This window comes from Heterodontus francisci, chromosome 33, assembly GCF_036365525.1.
Source record: "Heterodontus francisci isolate sHetFra1 chromosome 33, sHetFra1.hap1, whole genome shotgun sequence".
In the NCBI taxonomy this organism is placed as follows: Eukaryota; Metazoa; Chordata; class Chondrichthyes; order Heterodontiformes; family Heterodontidae; genus Heterodontus; species Heterodontus francisci.
The window spans coordinates 53,148,595-53,169,515 of NC_090403.1; the positions used below are offsets into that span (position 1 = coordinate 53,148,595).

General features: G+C 42.3%; 1 protein-coding gene across 1 annotated transcript in view; it reads left to right on the top strand.

Annotated features, from left to right (window-relative positions):
• The window catches only part of gpr179 (G protein-coupled receptor 179), an 82,627-nt gene that overhangs the window by 46,863 nt on the left and 14,843 nt on the right, over positions 1-20,921 (top strand). The window contains exons 5-8 of the mRNA XM_068013070.1: positions 3,185-3,253; positions 8,447-8,556; positions 11,724-11,962; positions 19,313-19,451. Of these exons, the coding sequence (XP_067869171.1) occupies positions 3,185-3,253; positions 8,447-8,556; positions 11,724-11,962; positions 19,313-19,451 (557 nt within the window). The remainder of the gene's footprint in view (positions 1-3,184; positions 3,254-8,446; positions 8,557-11,723; positions 11,963-19,312; positions 19,452-20,921) is intronic.

A 20,921-nucleotide genomic window follows, 5' to 3' on the forward strand; every position in this document is an offset into this window, starting at 1 on the left:
AGCTTTCCCAATCACAAAATGCACTAAAACGGAATATTTAAAAAAGAACTTGCATTTATATAGCACCTTTCAAGCCCTCAGTACCTCCCAAAACACTTTACAGCCAATCAAGTGCTTTTGAAGTGTAGTCACTATTGTAATGTTGAGAAAAATGGCAACCAATTTACACACAGCAAGATCCCACTAGCAGCGATGAGGTAATGACCAGATCATCTGTTTTCTAGATGTAGTTGAAGAGTTAAATATTGGCCCAGGACCACTGGGGAGAACTCCCCTGATGTTTTTTGAATAGTGCCATGGGATCTTTTATGTCCACCTGAGAGGGCAGATGGGACCTCGGTTTAACATCTCATCTGAATGACAGCACCTCTGACACTCCTTCAGCATCGCACGGAGTGTCAGCCTGGATTATGTGCTCAAGACTCTGAAGTGGGACCTGAACCCACAAATTCACTTAAAGGCATGGCTGACACAAGCAGTGACATTTATTGAGGAGGCCGAAAGGTTATTAATTACAGAGTTATGCAGCAATGGTTTATGTCGTCTGAGCCCCAATACATGTAACAGTCTTTGAAAATGTATCAAAGCATTCCGGTAAGAGAGAAGTTCTGAGCCTGACCAGGGTCTGTGTTAAATTAGACGGTCTCCGTTGTGGGGGGTGTGAGCCTCAGCTGGACTATAGTTAGTGTCAAAGGGAGTAAATCAGTCAGGGTTATGTTTCTGATTGCAATCCAGTGACTCCTACTGGAGACAATCAGTGTGTGAGCATCAGGTAACAACATAATTAATGCTGTCTGTGATTAACTTTCTGCAACCCAACACCCACCCCCCCATTCCCCCGCTGACATTTACTGATTAGATTCACACATGATGAATAGGGTAGTCACACCAGAGCATTTGAGGAGTTGGAAGAAGAGGGTGAACTGAATTAGAGGAACTTTTTTTTATTATTTCATGAGGTATGGGCATTGCTGACACGGCTAGGATTTGTCCATCCCTAATTGCCCTTGAACTGAGTGGTTTGCTAGGCCATTTCAGAGTTAGCCACATTGCTGTGGGTCTGGAGTCACATGCAGACTTCCTTCTCTAAATGACATTAGTGAACCAGATGGGTTTTTAACAATGGTTTCATCATTAGACGAGCTTTTTAAATTCCAGATTTATTAATTGAATTCAAACTTCACCATCTGCCATAGTGGGATTTCAACCCGTGTCCCTAGAGCACTAGCCTGGGCTCTGGATAACTAGCTTAATGACATTACCAATACACCACTGCCTCCCCCTACACTTCCAGTGCTGTAACCTACAGGACGACAGATCAAGAAGTGGAAAGTGGGATTAGCCTGGATAACTCTTTATTGGCCAGCACAGACACAAAGGGCAGAATGGCCTCTTTCTGTGCAGTAAATTTCTACCATTCTATGATTCTATATAGAATAATGGATATCTTGGGGTGCATTACAGGCTGCGATCTAAGTAAGGGGTTTTGCTTGGTTCGCATATACAATAAGGGATAAGCAGGTTGAGTTAGAGGCTGGAATCTAATTGAGAAATTCAGATGATTTCAATATAGGATAGTAAAGGATATCTGTCTGTAAGTTGCAAGCCGGCAGCTAAGATGGTTTATATACACCATTGTGTTATATTTTCACTTCCCAAACACAGTTTTGGCACAGTGGCGCAGTGGTTAGCACCGCAGCCTCACAGCTCCAGCGACCCGGGTTCAATTCTGGGTACTGCCTGTGTGGAGTTTGCAAGTTCTCCCTGTGTCTGCGTGGGTTTCCTCCGGGTGCTCCGGTTTCCTCCCACAAGCCAAAGACTTGCAGGTTGATAGGTTAATTGGCCATTAGCAATTGCCCCTAGTGTAGGTAGGTGGTAGGGAAATATAGGGACAGGTGGGGATGTGGTAGGAATATGGAATTAGTGTAGGATTAGTATAAATGGGTGGTTGATGGTCGGCACAGACTCGGTGGGCCGAAGGGCCTGTTTCAGTGCTGTATAACTAAACTAAATGTTTATTGAAGTAATTTGCAAGTCTGTCAGTAGCTGGGTGTTAAACCCCACACCAGAGACTTGAGTACATACTCCAGGCTGAAACGCCCAGTGCACTGTAGTGTTTTGAGAATTGCATTGCACATTTCGTTCATTTGCCATGCACACATGAGCCAGCAGAGGGAGCTGAAAGAGAAAGTAAAACAGAATAAAGACATTATGTTCAACAGTATGCTGCCTCTCAGTTCTTGCCTCATATTTCTTTCTAAACTCGGCCAAACCTCACTCCAGTCCCCGAGAGCATCAGTACTGAGGGACAGCTGCACCTTTCGGATGGGGCATTAAACAGAGGTCTTGTCTGCCCTCTTAGGTGTAAACAATCCCATGGTACTATTCAAAGAAGAGCAGAGGAGTTCTCCCCAGTGTCCTGGCCAATATTTATCCCTGATCCAGCACCTAAAAACAGATCATCTGGTCATTATCACATTGCTGTTGTGGGATCTTGCTGTGTGCAAAAATTGATGGTCACCTTTCCTACAATGCAGCAGTGAACTCAGTTCAAAAGTACTTAATTGTTTGGAAAGCACTTTAGAATGTCCTGAGATCATGGAAGGCGCCAATTAAATGCAAGGTCTTTCTTTAAATGCATAAACCTGCTGGATTGGAACAGTGGCAGTTCAGCTTGTAGACATTGGTCTGATCCACTTAACCATTTCTACAATAAAACTCTGAAATGGAAAGTACAACATTGCTAAATGTAGGGCCACTTATGGGTATAAATGGAACTCTAAGTCACAGAGATTCCTAGTGAGGTTCCAACTGTTTTATTGCTGGTGCTCTGCAGAATACTGTTATAGGGATGGAATGCACACTGACTAAACGTCAAGCTGGTTATTCATATTGTAACGAATTCGAAAGTGACGGAATACTTTACGGCATTGTTTATGCAAATTAAGTTCCACATTCGTCACCCTTGTGACACATCCTAAGCTTGGATTTCTTTTGTTGCAGCTTCCCAGGTTTTGAGAGCTGCATAAACATTGATGAACTTTTGTCTAGGGTATGTGCTGGGGAGAAAATGGGAGGGAACACAATTGTTGTTTGAAGTGTGAAAATCACTTGTCAATGTCACCCAGCTCTAGAAATACCATCTTGTCAGAAAGTTTGAAAGTTTCCTTTCCTCCCTTCACAGAGGATCAGAGCATCAGGACTGCTCCTGTTGGAGACCATACTTGGAGGATCCATCCTGTTGTATTTTCCAGTAAGTACTAAAGTAGCTACTTGATCAGGAACGGAACCTCCAGATTCAACCCAACCCAGGTACTCAAAGATAGACCCCCACCACCGACACTGGGCTGCACCTGTCCCAGATACTGCCCACCACTGGGAAATTAACTGTCCCAGATAACTCCCAATACTGGGATGCACCTGTCCCAGATACCACCACCCGCCCCCCCCCCCCCCCCACCAATGCTGGGAAACACCTTTCCCAGATACCCCCAACTCTGGGAAACAACTGTCACAGACACCCCCCAACACCAGGCAACATCTGCCTGCTCCAGAAACTGCCCCCCCATCCAACACTGGGCAACTCTGGTCTCAGATACCCCTCGTTAGCCCCAACCTAAACTCTTGGAAAATGCACTCTTCCAGGCCTCCTACCTCCAAACCTTTGGGGAATATGAACATAAGAACAGAAAACATAGGAGCAAGAGTAGGCCATTCGGCCCCTCAAGCATGCCCTGCCATTCAATAAGATCATGGCTGATCTGCCCCAGACCTCAACTCCTCTTTCGTGCCAGCACCTCATAGCCCTCAACTCCCCAATATTTCAAAAATCTATCTACCTCCTCTTTAAATACTTTCAGTGAGCTATGAATGGGTTCCACTGCTCTCGGAGTGGGTCATGAACCCCAATTTTAATCATCGAATCATACAGCACAGGAGGCCATTCAGCCCATCATTCATGTGCCGTGCTCTTTGTGAGAGCAATCCAATTAGACCCACTGTCCCACTGTTTCCCTGCATATATCCAATTCCCATAATCACTAGGCAAACAAGTCCAATAAATTCAAGTTGGCTGCCTTCTTCTCCTATATTCTTTTCTATTCATCCAGCTAACTTTCTCTTCAGCAGGAACTCTGAATGACCCTGGTCCACTCAGTTACTGACCACTGTTTGATCCTCAAACATAGGCAGATTTCAGTGAACCACTGTGGCAGTGTAATATCGGAGCCAGCAATTAAACTGCTGGTGAATCAGTACCTCTAGTGAGAGCTTTTCTTTGTAGATGGATGACAGATGGCTCATTCTAAATTTGGAAAGTGAATTTACATGTTTGACGCATCTAATGATAATTGCTCACTTTTGTCATCGCATTTCTGATCGAGGATTAGTCAGTTTTATTTTTAACCATTAAAGCTGTAATTCCAACAGCTCACATTGAATTGCTTTGCGTTGGAAAGTTGGGTTAATTGGCAATTTCCTCTCTCCCCTTTCCTTCCAATTCATTTACTGCCTTTTTTTGCACTGTGTTGTGCTCTTCAAAACATGATTGGAATGTGTCATTATGTAGCGTTCTCATGTCAGGTGTAGCACGGACTCAACATTTCTTACCAGAAATGTTGGGGAACACAGGGTTTAGTCAGAGAGAGGAACTGAAATAAATCAGTATCAGTAGAGAAATGGTGTTGAGGAAATTGATGGGATTGAAGGCTGATAAATCCCCAGGGCCTGACGGTATGCATCCCAGAGTACTTAAGGAAGTGGCCCTAGAAATAGTGGATGCATTGGTGGTCATCTTCCAAGATTCTATAGACTCTGGAACAGTTCCTACAGATTGGAGGGTAGCTAATGTAACCCCACTATTTAAAAAGGGAGGTAGAGAGAAAGCAGGGAATTATAGACCAGTCAGCCTGACGTCAGTAGTGGGGAAAATTCTAGAGTCCATTATCAAAGATTTTCTCGCAGAGCACTTGGAGAACAGTGGTAGAATCAGACAGAGTCAGCATGGATTTACGAAAGGGAAATCATGCCTGACAAATCTACTAGAATTCTTCGAGGATGTAACTAGTAGAGTTGATGAGGGGGAGCCAGTGGATGTGGTTTATTTGGACTTTCAGAAGGCTTTCGACAAAGTCCCACATAAGAGGTTAGCATATAAAATTAAAGCGCATGGGATTGGGGGTAGTGTATTACGATGATAGAAAATTGGTTGGCGGACAGGAAACAAACAGTAGGAATAAATGGGTCTTTTTGTGAATGGCAGGCAGTGACTAGTGGGGTACCGCAGGGATCGGTGCTAGGACCCCAGCTATTCACAATATATATTAATGATTTAGATAGGGAATTAAATGTAATATCTCCAAATCTGCAGATGATACAAAACTGGGTGGGAGCATGAGTTGTGGGGAGGATGCAGAGAGGCTTCAGGGTGATTTGAACAAGTTGAGTGAGTGGGCTAATGCATGGCAGATGCAGTATAATGTGGATAAATGTGAGGTTATCCACTTTAGTAGCAAAAACAGGAAGGCAGGTTATTATCTGAACGGCTATAAACTGAGAGAGGGGAATATGCAGCGAGACCTGGGTGTTCTCGTACACCAGTCGCCGAAGGCAGCATGCAGGTGCAATAGGCGGTAAAAAAGGAAAATGGTATGTTGGCCTTCATAGCGAGAGGATTTGAGTACAGGAGCAGGGATATCTTGCTGCAATTATACAGGGCCTTGGTGAGGCCACACCTGGAATATTGTGTGCAATTTTGGTCTCCTTATCTAAGGAAGGATGTTCTTGCTATAGAGGGAGTTCAGCGAAGGTTTACCAGACTGATTCCTGGGATGGCAGGACTGACGTATGAGGAGAGATTGAGTCGGTTAGGATTATATCCGCTGGAGTTCAGAAGAGTGTGGGGGGAATCTCATAGAAACCTATAAAATTCTACCAGGACTTGACAGGGTAGGTGCAGGAAGGATGTTCCCGATGGTGGGGGAGTCCAGCATCAGGGGTCATAGTCTAAGAATACGGGGTAAACCTTTCAGGACTGAGATGAGGAGAAATTTCTTCACCCAGAGAGTGGTCAGCCTGTGGAATTCGGTACCACAGAAAGCAGTTGAGGCCAAAACATTGTATGTTTTCAAGAAGGAGTTAGATATAGCTCTTGGGTCTAAAGGGATCAAAGGGTATGGGGCGAAAGCGGGAACAGGCTACTGAGTTGGATGATCAGCCATGATCATAATGAATGGCAGAGCAGGCATGAAGGGCCGAATGGCCTACTCCTGCTCCTATTTTCTATGTTTCTATGAGAGTAAACTTCCCTCAACACTATCCCAATAATGGAGCACATATTTTCAATGTTTTGGTAATTTTAAGCAAAAATATAAATACAACACAAGGGTTTTTTCCTGTTCTACTTGTGCCTCTTACTATATTTAAGAAATGACAGAAAATATACCTCATTTTACCTTGACATCATCATTCCAACAGCGTCTCCTACTGCTCCATTGTGACATCTCTGTTTCCCAAGTCAGCCATCTTTGTGGTCTCTGATTGGGGTTCCCTACTTGTCAAAGCAGGGGCAGTTTTATGTTGTACATCCACCAGGCTCTAGGCCGAGACTGTCAAACTCATTTCATGCAAAGCCAGCAGAGAGAGGAGAGGTTAGGTAGAGTAGATTTGGACCCTAAGAAAGAAGAAATAAAATAACTTGCATTGATATCGTGTCTTCCACAAGTTCAGGACATCCCAAAAGCACTTTACAGCCAATGAAGTGCTGTTACTGTTGTAGTGTAGAAAGTCCAGCAGCTAATTAGCACACAGAAAGATCCAAAAGACAACAATGTGAATATAACCAGTTATTTTGTTTTTGGTGATGTTGGCTGAGGGATCAATGTTGGGCCAGAACACCAGAAAAACTCATCTGTAATTCTTCAGAATAGTGCCATGGGATCCTCTGAGAAGGCAGATGGAGCCTCAGTTTAACATCACATCTGCTGTGGGTCAGCACAGCACCCCCTCAGTATTGCACTTATTCTCATGTCTCTGGAGCAGAACTGAACCTTCTGACTTGAGAAGTGAGAGTGTTATAAAAACAGAAAGTGCTGGAAATATTCAGCAGGTCTGGCAGCATCTGTGGAGAGAGAAGCAGAGTTAACGTTTCAGGTCAGTGACCTTTCATGAGAACTGGCAAATGTTAGAAAAGAATAAGGTTTTAAGCAAGTGAAAGGGGGGGTGGTGTTGGTGGGGAAGCGAACAAAAGGGAAGGTGTGTGTTAGGGCAGAGAGCAGGAGAGATTAAGTAACAAAGCTGTCCTGGTACAAAGGCAAAGAGTGTGTTAATGCTTGTGGTGAAAGACAAGGCATTAGTCCAGAGAGAATGTTAATGGCAGAATAATGAGCAGCTCTGTCTACATGCAAAACAGGCACATGGTTAAAAAATATAATAAAATAAAATAAAAAATAGAAAACTAGAAAAAAAGCCAGTCATGCTCTGAAATTATTGAGCTCAATGTTCAGTCCACAAGGCTGTAGAGTGTTAGCTGCTGAGTCACTACTTACACCTTCAATCAGGAACATTTACTTACTGCAGCATAAATTCAAAAGCCAGTTCCAATTTAAAAAAAGAAAGCGGCATGGGATTTAAAATAAATCAAAAGTAAAAATAATCTCAGTGTTTTAGATAATTAAAAGTGAGCTTTTTAATTTGATATTGTTTAAAAAATGGAATGTTTGCTGTTATTGTGTTGAGGTTCCTGTGCCCTCACGTCTCACAAAGCACCCTGATGTTTCAAAAGTCTCCGCCTTTCCTCTGGAAGATGCTGATTTATACAGGGTATAATTCCAGCTATTCTCCAATACTTCATCCAAGTGGCCAATCTTCAAGAATGTTGATGGGCCCAGTTGGCCAAGGGCGGAGGTAGGGTGGTGGCCCAATTCTGTCCTCACCCAGCACCAACATGTACACACCTCCCTCGAATAGCAATGAGCCCTATGCCTAGGCCAAGCTGCTGTGCTACTGACTCATCACACACCTTCCTGGCCTGTGCAACCCCTGCAGTGGCACACTTACTGACTGAACCAAGGTTGGGGGGAAAGGTATGACCCCTGAAATTTAACCCGCATTGAGTTGGCAGCATCTTGGTACGGTGCTGCTAATGTCACATCTTGGATTTCTGCTCTCAATAACATACAACTAAACAGGTGGCGTGGAGTACGCATAGGTAGGATTGGAGGGCAGGCAATCTTCATCACAGTGAAATGTAATGTCAGTACACATTTCCCCCTCACCCACAGCTGATAAATGATCCCATCTCACGTTAAGTCCAGTGAAACTGGATCTGGGCATTTGACAAACGCATTAACAGAAATTCCTTAGCCTGGGATGTATATCAAATTGTCAAATCTTTCAGACATTGTTGGGTCGATGTTAATATATGCCTCTATTTGTGTTCTCCTATTAGGTGTTTATCCTGTATTTTCAGCCCAGTGTTTTCCGATGTGTTCTCTTGCGATGGGTGCGAACACTGGGCTTTGCCATCATTTACGGAACAGTAACATTGAAGATTTACAGGTACCAGTGCACTGAATGACTGAGGGTCACCAGGTTGAGTTTGATGGACCTCCCTTTACTGGTCAAGTTTTGCCACCTCATGGTCAGGTCATGGGATGAATGTTGCATCTATTGGGTGGATCTAGGTGCCCTCCGTACATACTGGCATTAAGTGAGTCCATGTACATGGGGAGAACTTTATCTGAAAAATTATTATATTTTATTGATGGATGCGGGTTGGGTGCATTAATAAACTACTGTAAATCTCTTAATATTATGGCTTCTCGCAGTATCCATCAACTTTTCCCATTAAAATTACTATATTCACACTCATCACACCCTCCTGCCAGTGGAGGCCCTGCAGCCCCACCACTGGGGACGGGGTGTAATTACAGCGTGACAATTTCCATTATAAATGTGGACATAGGAATTTATAATGGAAATATGAAAAGAAGGGCAGAGCATCTCAGTATGGAATGGGTGTTATGTTATGTCTGTATTCCCTGGTCTAATTATTCCCCCACCTCGAACCCTGGTGTCATGGGAGATTAGTTAGTATTTCCTAATTAGAGACCTGTTTAGCCATAGGTTTTCGCTGAACCTTTTGAGCACAATATCTCTGAAATCTGTATTTCTGTAAGGATCGGGAAAGACTGGTTGTCAGGAGCTGTCCCTTTAAGACCACTCAGGTGAAAAGCAACAAAAGAACTGAAATTGGCTAAAAATACCAGGCAGAAATGGGAATAAAAACAGTGTTGTGTTTCCTTGGTAGGTGCTGTTTAATTATTAATACAATGAAATACATTAAACCTGAGCCTTCTATAAGTGATTTGAAAAGAGCGTAGTTTCAGTTAGATCATTTTATTTTTTAACAACGCTGAGCCTCTTTCATCCTGTGAGGAACATTTGTAAGTAATTGTGATCCAGGTAACCTCTCGCCCATCTCTGTGAAGCCAACCACCAGCTACCTTGTCTGAAGAACGAGGCTGCCTGCTGTGTGCTGTTAGATTCATTAACACTGTCACGCATGGCTCCTTGTGACCTGTTTTAATGCTAAGCTATCACATTCTCTGTCCTTCTGCTAGAAACATAGGAAGAGGACGAGGCCATTCAGCCCCTCGAGCCTCTTCTGCCATTCAATTAGGCCATGGCTGATCTGTATCTTAACTCCATCTACCCTCATTGGTTCTGTAATCCTGAATGCCTTTCCTAACAAAAATCTCTCAATCTCAGTTTTGAAATTTTAAATTGACCCCCAGCCTCAACAGCTTTTTGGGGGGGAGAGTTCCAGATTTCCATCAGCCTTTCTGTAAAGATGTGCTGCCTGACATCACACCCTGAACGGACTGGCTTTAATTTTTGTTCTGGAGTCCCCCTCACCAAAGGAAATTGTTCTATCTACCATATCAACTCCTTCAATCATCTTAAACGCCTTAATCTTCTATATGGAAGGAATACAAGCCTAGTCTATGCAACCTGTCCTCATAATTTAACCCTTTTAGCCCCAGTGTCATTCTAGTGAATCTGTGCTGCACCCACTCAAGGCTAATGCATCCTTCCTGAGATGCGGTACCCAGAACTGAATTGCTCACAAGAAGGTGTCAGTGACATATTTTAGACGCTATAAACTTATCCAATTCTTTTAACTGCTTTTATGTAAACTTTGTTGGGGGTGAAGGGTGAGCATGAAAATCTTTGATCTTTTCTTCCTCCCTACACCCATCCAAAATGGCCCAGGGATAAAGCCATAGAGTCCGGGATCTCTCGCTCTGTTGCGTTAACTCATCTCGGCCAAATCAGCAGTAGGGGAGCCACAGGTGGCCTTGGTTCAGGAAGGGTCAAGCAGAGCATTTCTAAGCACTCCAGGTGCCCATGAGAGCAATGTGATGTCATCTGCAATCAGGTAGCCCACTGACGAAGTTCACACATGGCCAATGACCATTTGAACAAAGTGCAGCTGGGTTACATTATTGTACATTTTATGCTAATTCTCCTGTTATTCTCCCTATCTTGGCGATATCTGTGTACGTCCTAGAGGGCCACTGCCAAGGATCAGATTAACACTCTCCAGAAAAAAGAAGACTGAGGGGTGACTTGATATAGATCTTTAAAATTATGAAAGGGTTTGACAAGATAGGCATAGAGATATTTCACTTGTGGGGGTGTCCAAAACTAGGGGCCGTAAATATAAGATACTCAATAATATATCCAATAAGGAATTCAGGAGAAAGGTCTTGACCCAGAAATTAGTGAGACTGTGCAACTCAATATCACAGGAAATAATTGAGAATAGGATAGATGCATTTAAGGGAAAGCTGGATAAGCACATGAGGGAGAGAGGAATAGAAAGCTATCTTGGTAGGGTTAGATGAAAAAGGGTGGGAGGAGGTTTGTGTGGAACATAAACATTCGCATGGACCAGTTGGGCTGGATGGCCTATTTCTGTATTGTAAAGTTTATGTAATTCTATTGGGTCACCATTAATCTATAGTTCAATATTTGGAACAAGATTCACCTGAAATCCTAATGATATGAAGTGTGCCTGGACAAGTCCGTACAACCCAATGTTTGTGTTGTCATTTGAATGGACTGCAAAACCACAATGCAACATTCTGAAAGTTAATAAATTCTCCATCAGACCAGGAATGGAATTGAAACTTAAAGATAAATTTAGGCAGAGATGATTACATAGTTTGCTGTAGCAACAATATCTGGCATGTTATCAAGCGTGTGGCAATGTTATATAGGGAAAGTTTTGGATGCTTCTTAATTTAACAGTATACGATCACCTTGCACAGGAGATTGGAATAAGTTGAGAAGCATGACAATACAACTTGTACCTGGTCTATTGGCAGTCATGGGCTGAATGCCATTTTCACCATTCCACATGTTATGATCTTATTACTCTCTTCCTATCCTTAACTTATGAACTAATTAACTTTCAGAACCTTGCTCCTGTGAAACGCCTCGGGACATTTTCCTATGTTAATGGCACCATATAAATGCAAGTTGACATTGCTTGTTCTTCTTACCCTCTCCTCACTTTTGGATATTTCATTTTCTCACTCCTCCTTTTATACCTCGTCTTTCTCCCCTTCTATTGTTTTTTTTAATCCCTTTTTCATTTCTTTCTTTCCCCTTCCCACTCTTTCCCCTCCTTTTTTCACCTCTCGCTCTTTTCTCTCCAGAGTGCTGAAGGTGTTTCTATCCCGTACTGCCCAACGGGTGCCGTACATGACTTGCTGCAGAGTGCTAAAGATGTTGGGTGTCATCGTGCTAACGGTCTGTTGGTTCCTCATTGCTTGGACAGTGGCTGCCTGGGAGAACATGGACAGGAAAATCCCACTGGTCATCCAGTCACAAACTCCAGATGGACAGACATTTAACATGTGCCAGCTCGATCGATGGGACTACATGATGGCCACTGGTAGCAATTACTTCTTTTATTGTCTTGTGTTTATAAGTTTTTTCAGAAAATTTTGGGTGTCACATTTAAATGGAAACACTTTTGTCCAAAGCACTCCCCAATGGCCATCTGGAAGATATCAATTATCTGTTTAAACTCTAATGACCCAGAATTTGCTGGGAAAATAATGGCAAGTTTAATGGCATTTTCTGTTATTAATCTGTAAATTAGCCAACAATTTTTGGCAAGGAAGAAATACAGCACGAATCACAAATTGCTACAAATCCCTGGAAGATTTGGGTCACTCCATTTCTGCATTAGTGCTTTAAAGCAAATCGCCACAAAGTTAGGGCTGGTACTTAACAACATAAGGAACTTTTTAATGACAAGATTTATGTTCGTGTCATGCACTCAAACTCTCCAGTCCAGAAAGGTGGCTGACACCGTGGAGCCTCATTCCTGCAGGTAGTAAAAGATCTTAAATGTTAAACATATTTTAAAAAATTTCACTTCTCCTTTTTGTCTTTTCCCTCTTTTAATCCAATCTTTCTTTCCCTCTCTTTATTTCTCTTTTTTTTATGTAATTTGACTCCAATTCGCCCTATTTCCTTTTCCGTTGTTCCTGTTTCTTTCTCTATTCTTAAATCTCATTGGTTAAGAAGATAGACTGTTGGTCCATTGTTCAGTTAAGATCCCAGATGCCCCGTTCCTCATACTACATTGTTATCAGCTCACAAAATATTTTCAAACTGAAGGACGGGAGATGGGGGGAGAAATGTCTAACTAATGGGGCACACTGCATGATGCTCCACTCCATTATAAGTTCCTGTGCCTACATTTATACACCTTTCCTGCTGTAATTACACCCTCCTGCCAGTGGAGGTGATGCATTGGCAGTTTCTATTATAATTGTGGCAATAAGGATTTCAGATAAAAATATAGAAAGAAGGGATTAAATTAAAATAGGGATTGAATTAGTTCAGCACACCCTGGTCCAATTATCCCCTGCTCTCTAACCCTGCTTCACCCAAAGACTACTCTTGCTCTTGACTGTGAATAGAACATCACAGGATATGGACTAGAATCATAGCCATAGATCCTTACAGCACAGCAGGAGGCCATTCAGCCAGTCATGCCTGTGCTGGGTCTTTGAAAGGGCTTCATCGTAGAGTTATAGTCATAGAGTCATTACAGCATAGGAGGAGGTCATTAAGCCCATTGAGTATACACCGGCTCTCTGTAGAGTAAACCATTCCTCGTCTCTATCCCTGTGGCCCTGTAAGTTTATTTCCCTCAAGTGCCCATCCAATTTCCTTTTTAGTCCCACATCTCAGCTTTTTTCCCCAAAACCTTGCAAATCAAGTTCCCTTCAAGTACATGACCAATTGCTTCTGGAAGTTCTGATGGAAACTGATTTCACCACCCCTTCAGGTAGTGAGTTCCAGAACTAACCAACCCTCTGTGTGAAGAAATCTCTCCTCATTTTCCCTTTAGTTCTTTTGCCAATTATTTTAAATCTATGACCTCTGACTACTGACACTTGCCAGAGGAAACAGTTCCTCTCTACTTGCTCTATCGAGGGCCCTCATAATTTTGAACAACTCTATGAGGTCTCCCCACAACAGACCCAGCTTCTCCAGTCTTTCCACATACCTGGTATCATCCTGATAAATTTCCTCTGCACCCCCTCCAGGGACTAGAATGGTGATTTTTTTTTTCTTTTTCTGCCCCAATTATGAATTGCCATTTTAAATTTCCCTTCCTCGAAGACCACTCCAATGGTGCCAGGAGTGGCTGCCTGTGTTCTGGAGCTATCCCATGTTAATGAGGGTTATAACTTCAGATCTGCCTGACCCTAGGAAACAGTTGGGTCCTGTTCCAAGTTAGGCAGGGAATTATAGATAATAAAAGGATTAATGAGATCCAAAATAAAAACAAGAAATGCTGGAACCACTCAGCAGGTCTGGCAGCATCTGTGGAAAGAGAAGCAGAGTTAACATTAATGATATCCAAGATAGGTTTAGCAAGCATCAAGTCAGTTCCTTGTTAGCATAAACCTCACACCAAAACTGCCCCAAGCACAGCAATAATTGGCAATCTCACCAGAAGAAGCCAAAAGATGGCAACTGGTAACATGTCACCTTGATGCCATAAGGGTGCTTTTCTGAGGTTAGATGTTCAGACATGTTGTTGAGAAAATGTAGAGGAAGCTTTACATCTAACACTGCTACAGTTAGGTGTTAGCTGTGACTCACTGCCAACTCACTCATTTCTCAGTCTGAAGGTTGTGGATTCAAGTCTCGCATCTGTTGCGACCGAGGTGGGAAGAGTGCAGTTCTTTTCTAGTTCCACTTCTCCACAGGTCACAACATATGTTTAAATGTTTACCCAGTTACCGATACAGTCAATCATATACTCTACTCTTTATCCCAGAATAAAATACACCGTCCAGATTTCTTTAATAAACAACCAAATTATCAGTTTATTATGAAACACGACAAAACCAGTAACAAAGCAAAGAATTAACACACAGATTGAAATATGAAAGTTCCCTTTTACTTTAGCCCCTCACACACACGCACAAACATACACCCTGGTTCACCGAAAAATAAGGAGATTTTCTCTTTAAGAGCTCTGTTACAAAAAAAAAGACAAAAAAAAAATACTTTGGCCAAATACTTGCTAATTCTTGAAGAAAAAAGAGAAGATATGGAAAAATTCTAACAGGACTAGACAGGCTAGATGCAGGGAGGATGTTCCCGATGGCTGGGGAGTCCCGAACCAGGGGTCACAGTCTCCGGACATGGGGTATGCCATTTAGATGCCGAAATTAGGAGAAATTTCTTCACTAAGAGGGTGGTGAACCTGTGGAATTCTCTACCACAGAAGGCAGTGGAGGCCAAATCATTAAATATATTCAAGAAGGAGATAGATATATTTCTTAATGCCAAAGGGATCAAGGGATATGGGGAGAAAGCAGGAACAGGGTACTGAATTAGACAATCAGCCATGATCTTTTTTTGAATGGCGGAGCAGGCCCGAAGGGCCAAATGGCCTACTCCTGCTCCTATTTTCTATCTTTCCAAAATGTCAGTTGTCCCTTTTTGGTTTAGCATCCCAAATACACCTAGACAGCTATCATTGGGATCTTTCTAGAGCAGTTCTTTTCAGGTGACATTGAGGATCAGTTTGGCAAGCTTTTCTGGAGAAATGCGGCATCAATTTCTCTATTTCTTACACTTGATTCTCAGCAAGTCCTCAAAGAGATGGAAGAGGGTGAACCGATGGTGACTCCTCTCCTGGCTGGTTTTCTCCAACTGCCTTTAAAACAGTTCACACCCCAATACACAGTCCAAAGCGAAACCAAAAACAATATCTCAAGGGTCAAGCTCCTGACCCCTATAAGTCTTGACTGTCACTTCTCTGTAAACATCTTCCCCAGGTCAAAAGGCCCCGCTGGGTACTTATCTGAAGACAGGTGACTTCCAGTAAGGGTTGTTTACAAACCAAGTCCAAAAGACCTTCCGATTACTATATTGGCTGTGAAGTGCTTTGGGACATCTTGAATTGGGAAAGGTGCTATATAAATGCTTTCTTTTTAATTTTGTTCATATTCCAACATTTTTAAGCACTATTGGATGCAGCAGTATGATTGTTAGTCAGCTGTTTAAAATCTGTTTTACCTTCCACTCTCATTTCACAACATCACTTCATGAGGAAGCTGCCTGTTGTGATGTTTACCACTGTGAACTCTCTATTTCAAAGTAGTAAAAATGGCTTTTACCTTAGACACATGGGTTCAAATCTGCTATCGCTCACGATTGTAAGTGGAGCTTCAATCCAGTTCTCTGGATGGACTGACCACTAATTTGGCCATTTCACTCCGCAAAGTCACAAAAAGAACTGTCACCAAACAAGTGACAAAATGTCACTTTGGTGCTCTCTGGAATTTCGGGTTGAGACAGGTTGTTCGGGTAGAATAGCAGGAGCTTAACTCTGCATTTGACCATTCTATACCTGACCTGATGCTGACATTGAGTGCCTGCAATACTCCATGTCCTAGCAGTGACCTCCCGAACCCTGGTAAGTAAAACAAAATGTATACAAAGTAAAACCAGCTCACAATCTGGTATAATGACGCTTGCGTTGAAATTAGATGCAAATACATATTAGTGACATTCACGTTATACTCTGAAGAGAAGGAATCGCACAAACTGTAAATCCCAAAATAGTTTCTACATTAGCCTTCCCTTCATTGGACAGCTGGCAACAAATAATGTGGGACCAGATTTGATGACAAAAGCTATAAGATATGATGAATTGATTCTGGTGCAGCCAATGTCATTGCAAATTGCCTGGAGCTCTTCTGTCTGTCTCCAGTAGTCTGTCAAACGCTCAGTGTTGCCCTTTTTGGACCAACGATGTGTAACGAAGTATGTTGGGTAAATAGACCAACCATCTCTCATTAAAACTGGCAGCTTGCTCTTGATGGTTCTGTGCTTTCTTTGTGATAGCACAAGGGTCCAAACCATTCAGTTTAATGAGAGAGACTTGCTCAGCAACAGAAAGGAAAGCGAGGTTGTTTGGGAATATAATGTTATTTATGTTACAGTGAGAAGGATTTTCAAACACATCCCAATCTGAGTGGACCAACTCCATTCCCTACAAGGCAGGGAGGTTGCCAACCCTCCAGAATTGCCCTGGAGTCTCCAGGAATTAATTAATGCTATGAGCTACCCTGGAGAAAAATCATTGGGGTATTAAAAACAATATTCTTTTCATTTTCTTTGAACACTTTTGTTTATTAGTCATAAAAATATTGATGGTCTCACACTGGGATACATTTCCACAAACTCCCCCAGGATACATTCTCACAGAGTTACACTGGGAGACATTCCCCCATGGTTACAGCTCGCATTAATTTCCCTCAATGTTATTGTAATATTAACACTATACAAACACTTTTAAAAATAAAAGGGACACTAGCGTTCCCACAGTAGCTTATAATATTGAAACATCTCAAAACAATTCACACAGAGAATTACGTTTGGAGCGTAGTGGCTGTCATAGCTCAAACAGCAAAAAAATAATGTGAACACTTTAATCTGAACATGCGATTTTCCACGTAGATTGTCCAATTTACCCATATAACAAGTCACTGGGTATCAAGGTTTGTTTCAGTGCATGTGAAACACATTGAGATCTTTCAGAAAAGTAATATGACACTGGATAAATACAACTATTTAATTTCTAGTCCTTCTCTTTCTCCTTCTGTTATATTTTTACTTTCTGACATCATTTTTGCCTTTTATTTAGTCTTTCTAATTTCAAAAAAGAATCTTCTTGTTGCCTTTTCTTTCTCCTGGTTCCCGGTATTATTTTGGAAATAACAGCACGTTTCAAAAAAAAGAATTTGCATTGACTGAGTAATGGTTTTAACCAGTACCTTTTAAGCCAATTGTAACCCAAACACTGATTGCATCATCTTTTTCTCTTTCCATGCTTTGAAAAAATTTTCAATGTATAACATTTTCCAACTCTGGTCGGAGGTATTCCTGGATGTTTTGTCACATGACCTCCCACCTTCAATCGCCGGCCCCAGTCCAATATTTTTATAATCAATATTTTTTATAATTAATAAACAAAAGTATTCAAAGAAAATGAAGAAAACGTTTTTGTTCAATGTCTGCGTTATTTTCCTTCTGAGTTTCATTTGGAGTGTTCAGGACATTAATCTTTAATTCGACCTACACCACATGGACAACAAGGGTCCAAGAAGGCAGCTCATTCACCTTGTTCTCAAGGGCAATTAGGAATGGGCAACAAATAGTGGACTTGCCTTAATGCCAAAGGGATCAAGGGATCTGGGAGAAAGCAGGAACAGGGTACTGAATTAGCCATGATCTTTTTTGAATGGCGGAGCAGGCCTGAAGGGCCGAATGGCCTACTCCTGCTCCTATTTTCTATGTTTCTATGTTTGCCAGCAACGCTCACATCCCATGAAAGAATTTTTTAAAAATTCCTTGCGATTCCAGCACAGTCCTGGAAGGTTGGCAACCTGTCCCCCTCGCCCCTTCTCCCTGTATGACTCTTAGGGATACTGTCTTGCTTCAAACCACAAGCATCTTAAAATCATATTATCTACAAACACAAAACACATTCTCATGAAATTCCTTTACCTATTGTTTTAACATTAATATATTTAGAATAAGTAGCAAACAGGGGAATTGCCTACAAATGTGGCACACATTTGCACTGTGGAATTTCAAGGCCCAGATATCAGGAGCTGGATCTCGTGGGATCTTTAACTCATACCTATTCCAGTATTAGAAGATCCTTAAATCTGTTTCATTAGAACATAGGACTAGCTAGCTGACGAAAGACCAGGGTCCATCTCGTTCGCCTTCTACCATTCTGGTAGTCACTTGATACAACGATAATGGAGTTATTGACTTATCACAGCGATCAATCTTTATCAGTGAGTCTACAACAGACCCAGACATGATGTGAGGAAAACCCCCAGTGGTGGAGAGCTTTGGGAACCATAAGTCCAAAGTCACCTGTTCCTCGCAGGCACGCTCCATTCACATGTCACGGTGTCTAATTACTCACATACTGTATCCCAAAATGTTATTTTCTGAAAGAAATCTAACTTGCATTTGAATGAATCTATTCTATTTCCACTGTCTCCCTAGGGAGCCTGTTCCACAGATTGATCACTCGGTCACTGAAGTATTGTTTCCACACATTGGTTTTCAATTTACCCTCTTCAAGTGCAGGCCATGTCCTCTGGTTGTGTTATTCTGGCCAAGGTGAAACATCTAGTCCTGTTCGACGTTATATAGGTCCTTTAGAATCTCAGAAACAGCACTCATATCGCCCCTCAACCTTCTCTTTTCCAAGAAGGCCTTGCCCACAATGGTACAGCACAGAAGGAAGTCATTTGGCCCATTTTGCCAAGCTAGCTCTTTGAAATCCAATTAGTCCCACTCCCTGACTCTTCCCCACAGTGATGCAAATGTTTGCCCTTCAGGTATTTATCCAATTCCCTTTTGAAAGTTACTGTTGAATCTGCTTCCATCACGTTTGTAGGCAATGCATTGCAGATCACAACACTCACTACTTAAAACATTTTCTTCATCTCACCTCTGGTTCTTTTGCCAATTATCTTAAATCTGTGTTCTCTATTTACTGACCCATCTGTAACGGGAAACAGTTTCTCCTTATTTACTCTATTAAAATTTGTCATTATTTTGAACATCTCTATCAAATCTCCCCTTCACCTTCTCTTCTCTGAGGAGGGCAACCCCAGTTTCTCTACTCTTTCCACATAACTGAAGTCTTTCTGTATTCTATATCCTCTGTTGACAGCTGAATTCCTCTTCCTATTCTGGGGCAGTTATCTCTGCTATGCCGTGAGAACAGTACCTTCGACATACCATGAGCCACGCTTCATGGGCCTCGCCATCCACAATGAAATCCTCATGTCTGCTGCCTTCTACGGTGTCAGGTACAGTAATGTAAAACTCTACAATAACTCTTAACTCCGTATTGTCCCCTATTCCATTGTTATCTGGAGTCAGCTGTGGCTCTGTTGGTAGCACTGAGTCAGAAGGGCATTGATTTAAGTCCCAGTCCAGAAACTCGAACTCATCACCTGGACTGAGGGAGAGCTACACTGTTGGAGGTGCTGTCTTTCATATGAGATGTTAAACCAAGGTCCCGTCTGCTCTCTCAGGTGGACATAAAATATCCCACAACACTATTTCAAAGAAGAGCAGGGTAGTTCTTCTGCTGTCCTGGCCAATATTTATCCCTCAATCAACACCTAATGATCACCTTAGTCATTTACTTAATTTCTATTTCGGGGAGCTGACTGTGTGCAAATTGGCTGAAGCATTTCCTGCTTTACAGTAATGACTACACTTCAAAAGAATGCAAATAGTTGTAAAGCGCTTTAGGAAGTCTTGAGGGAGTGAAAGATACTACATAAACACAAGTCTGTATTTTCCTTCTCTCATCTGGCCTCAGTGGTAATCTCCTGCGAAGGATGACTGGTTCCTCTTTGGAACAGGGGGGAGGCCATTCAGCCCCGCCAGCCTGCTCCATCTTTCGGTCAGATCATGACTGACCTGTACCTGAACTCCATTTATCCATCTTTGCTCCATGATACCCTCACCTAACAAAAATCAACTTCAGTTTTGAAAATTTCAACATTCAGTCTTTTCGGGGAGAGAGTTCCAGATTTCCACTATCATTTCCTGATTTCACTTCTGAATGGCCTAGCTCGAATTTTAAGATCATGCCCCCTCGGTTTGAATTCCCCCACCAGAGGAAATAGTTTCTCTGTATCTACCCAATGAAACTCCTTAACCTTTTAAAGACCTTACTTAGATGGCCGCTCAACCTTCTAAATTGAAGGGATTACAAGCCAGGTTAGTGTAACCTGCCCTCATAATGTCACCCTTTATTATGGTATTATTCTGGTGATTCTGCACCTTACCCCTTCCTGGAGACTCCAGGGAAATACGAGAGGATTGCCAATCCCATGTGGCATTAAGTCACACATCAGAAGTTGTTGGATTTAATCCTCAGTCTCCACAGAATTGACTGATCTCAACCAGAAAAGTAGTTGACCTCTGTAATTGCCTCAATGATCAAAGGCTGGCAAGAGGAAAACTAGCCTCTTACAGCTCCCAATTGCTAACAGAGGTAGGTCTTGGCTGTGATTCAACACAGTGTCAAATAGCTAACTGTGTAGGTCCTCACATGAACAATGGGGGCTCAGGTCCCAGATTGCTCCAAGAGTTTGTGCCCTCAGGAGAGGAGAGGGGAAGAGAACATGGTAAAAAGAGTTAATGTGTGTTCAGCTGCCCAGGCCCTAAGCTCTGGAATTCCCTCCCTAAACCTGTCTGCCTCCCTACCTCTCCCTCCTGCTTTAGCAACAACAACTTATATTTATATAGCACCTTTAAAGTAA